Raw genomic sequence first — 2,258 nt, forward strand, 5'->3', positions numbered from 1 at the left:
TGTTTTTGATTTATTTCAACTCAGATTCTGCACGAGTGATAAAAGTGAAGTATAAAAAACATAATATATGTCTTTATAATAATTTATTCCATTAGATTGGAGGTATGTAATTCTTACTTAATTTTCCTAATAAGCTAATGCAACACAACTGAACATTTTGGCACTTAAACTTACTGTTAAAATAAGCTTGCTTAATTGTTAAATTCTGATAAAATCTGCATTTAAACAGAGTATATTTTTAAAGGAATGATACTCAATGAAACAAACTATACAATATTAAAATATATTTAGTGTAAATTAAAAGGATAACGTATTATAATTACCTACCGTAGGACTTTATAACAATTGCATTTTATGTTAAATTGTTCTCAGAATGATGGCTTTATCAGTTTAATTACAATTGATGTTCTGTTAAAATATTGACCAGAGAGGATGCTGGCTGAAATATTTTCAGAGATAAGATGAGTTTAATTGTGTTTTTAAACCAGGGGTAAAATAAAGCATAGACCATAGGATTCAGACCCGAGTTAATATACACGACCCACATCAAAACATTTATGGTTGTGGAAGTGATTATTGATATAGAACAGATATAGTAGGGAATCCAACAAAGCAGATAAACTGTGACAATGATTCCTAATGTCAGAGCAGCTTTGCTCTCAGATTTCCTCCTCATTGATCCTTCCGTTACACATTTACCACTCCTCATCAGAGAGTTTATGACTTTCACTTGCTGATGTACAACATAGAAAATCCTCAAATATAAAGTTATGATGAGGACACAAGGAGACACAAAGGACAAAATCAGATCAGAGACTCTCCATGCAAAAGTTAGTATAACAGAGCAATTGCCATAACACACATCTGTTCTGTGTGAAATGCTAAAATATCCATTATTAATTGCATAGTAAGTGAAATAAGATGAAAAGCAAAACCAGCAGAGACAGATGGTTAATAAAGTTTTAGTCATGGTTATTTTCTGTGGGTAAAATAAAGGGTAACACACAGCCACATAACGATCAACAGCAATTGAAACTAAATTACTGAGAGACACAGAAATAAGCAATTCAAGGATCACTGTAAACAGTCCACAGTAAGTATCTCCAAAGTACCAACACGTCTCAATCAGGTTTATGGCCTCTATGGGCATGACAATTAGTCCAATAAGCATGTCAGCCACAGCTAGAGAGAGAATGATCAGGTTGGTTGAAGTGTGAAGCTTCTTGAAGTGAGAGATGGAGATGATCACCAGCAGGTTCAAAAACACAGTCCACGCTGACAGCAATGAAAAAATCACATACATGATATTGTATTCATGACTGGAGTGTTTTCCCTTGATACACGATGAGTTGATGGCAGGAAAGCAGTATTGAGTCCCATGATCCTCTGTCTCATAGGCCATGAGTGAGTCTCCTGTTAGGAGTTTGTTCTGCTCTCCTTACTCTCCTTTCATTTATACAGTGTCTGGATCAGACTGACCAACCCATCTACCGCCCACTCTGATTCTGCATAAGGAAGCTAATCTTACCAAGTTAATGAACACTAGGTAAATAAGTTTAATTTTAAATAAATCAATCAGTTAGTCAATCTTTGTCATGGTTCATGAATGCACTGTTTCCTGCTCGGCTCAGGTTACGTCGTGTTGATTGTTTCATGTAAGCGTTACCCATTCTGGGCCATCTACCATTCATGGGCTGCAGCCCATTCCAACGGCCTACTTAATGCCCTGTCTTTTGTCTCTTGTTTGTCAGATCATTGTTTGAGGTCCTCCATGCTTCATGTCTGTGTCTCCTCTGCTCAGCATTCATACTTGTGTCTTCGTTTCTGTTCGTCATTCTGTTGATTATATCATCATCACTCGGATTCATCATCACCTCTCACCAACGCTCTCAACTCACCAACTCACCGATCTGTGCTGCCATCGAGGTCCCTGCGCCACCCACGATCAACACAATCTGACTTTGCCTCTTACAATAAACCTGTTTACTTTGCAACTTGCTTTCTGTCCTTTATACCCCGTGACAGAACGATCTGACCATCATGGAAGCAGCGAGTAACTCATCGTCATCATTAGAAGAGTTCCTCAGTGACAGTGTTCGGAGGATGGACTCCCAGGAACGGAATCTTAACGACACTAGTCGCGCTGTCCTGGCATTGGTGACACAGGTGTCCGAGCTCACCCAGCAACTACAACTCCTGCGAGCTCCCACTGCGCTGTTAACGCCACCCTTTCCCCCCACACCATCAGAAACCCCCTC

At 38.9% G+C, this 2,258-nt stretch overlaps 1 protein-coding gene across 1 annotated transcript; it reads right to left on the minus strand.

Annotated features, from left to right (window-relative positions):
- Nucleotides 1-225: 225 nt before the first annotated feature.
- Nucleotides 226-1,417, minus strand: LOC132132578 (trace amine-associated receptor 13c-like). Its single transcript, XM_059545005.1, has one exon. It carries the CDS (start codon nt 1,400-1,402, stop codon nt 395-397), a length of 1,008 nt encoding a protein of 335 aa, XP_059400988.1. The 5' UTR covers nt 1,403-1,417; the 3' UTR covers nt 226-394.
- Between the last annotated feature and the right edge of the window lie 841 nt (nt 1,418-2,258).

Source organism: Carassius carassius, chromosome 49 (genome assembly GCF_963082965.1).
Source record: "Carassius carassius chromosome 49, fCarCar2.1, whole genome shotgun sequence".
NCBI classification, from domain to species: Eukaryota; Metazoa; Chordata; class Actinopteri; order Cypriniformes; family Cyprinidae; genus Carassius; species Carassius carassius.

Coding starts and splice junctions, on each gene's coding strand:
- LOC132132578 (XM_059545005.1), bottom strand. CDS start 1,402: ATGGCCTATGAGACAGAGGATCATGGGACTCAATACTGCTTTCCTGCC.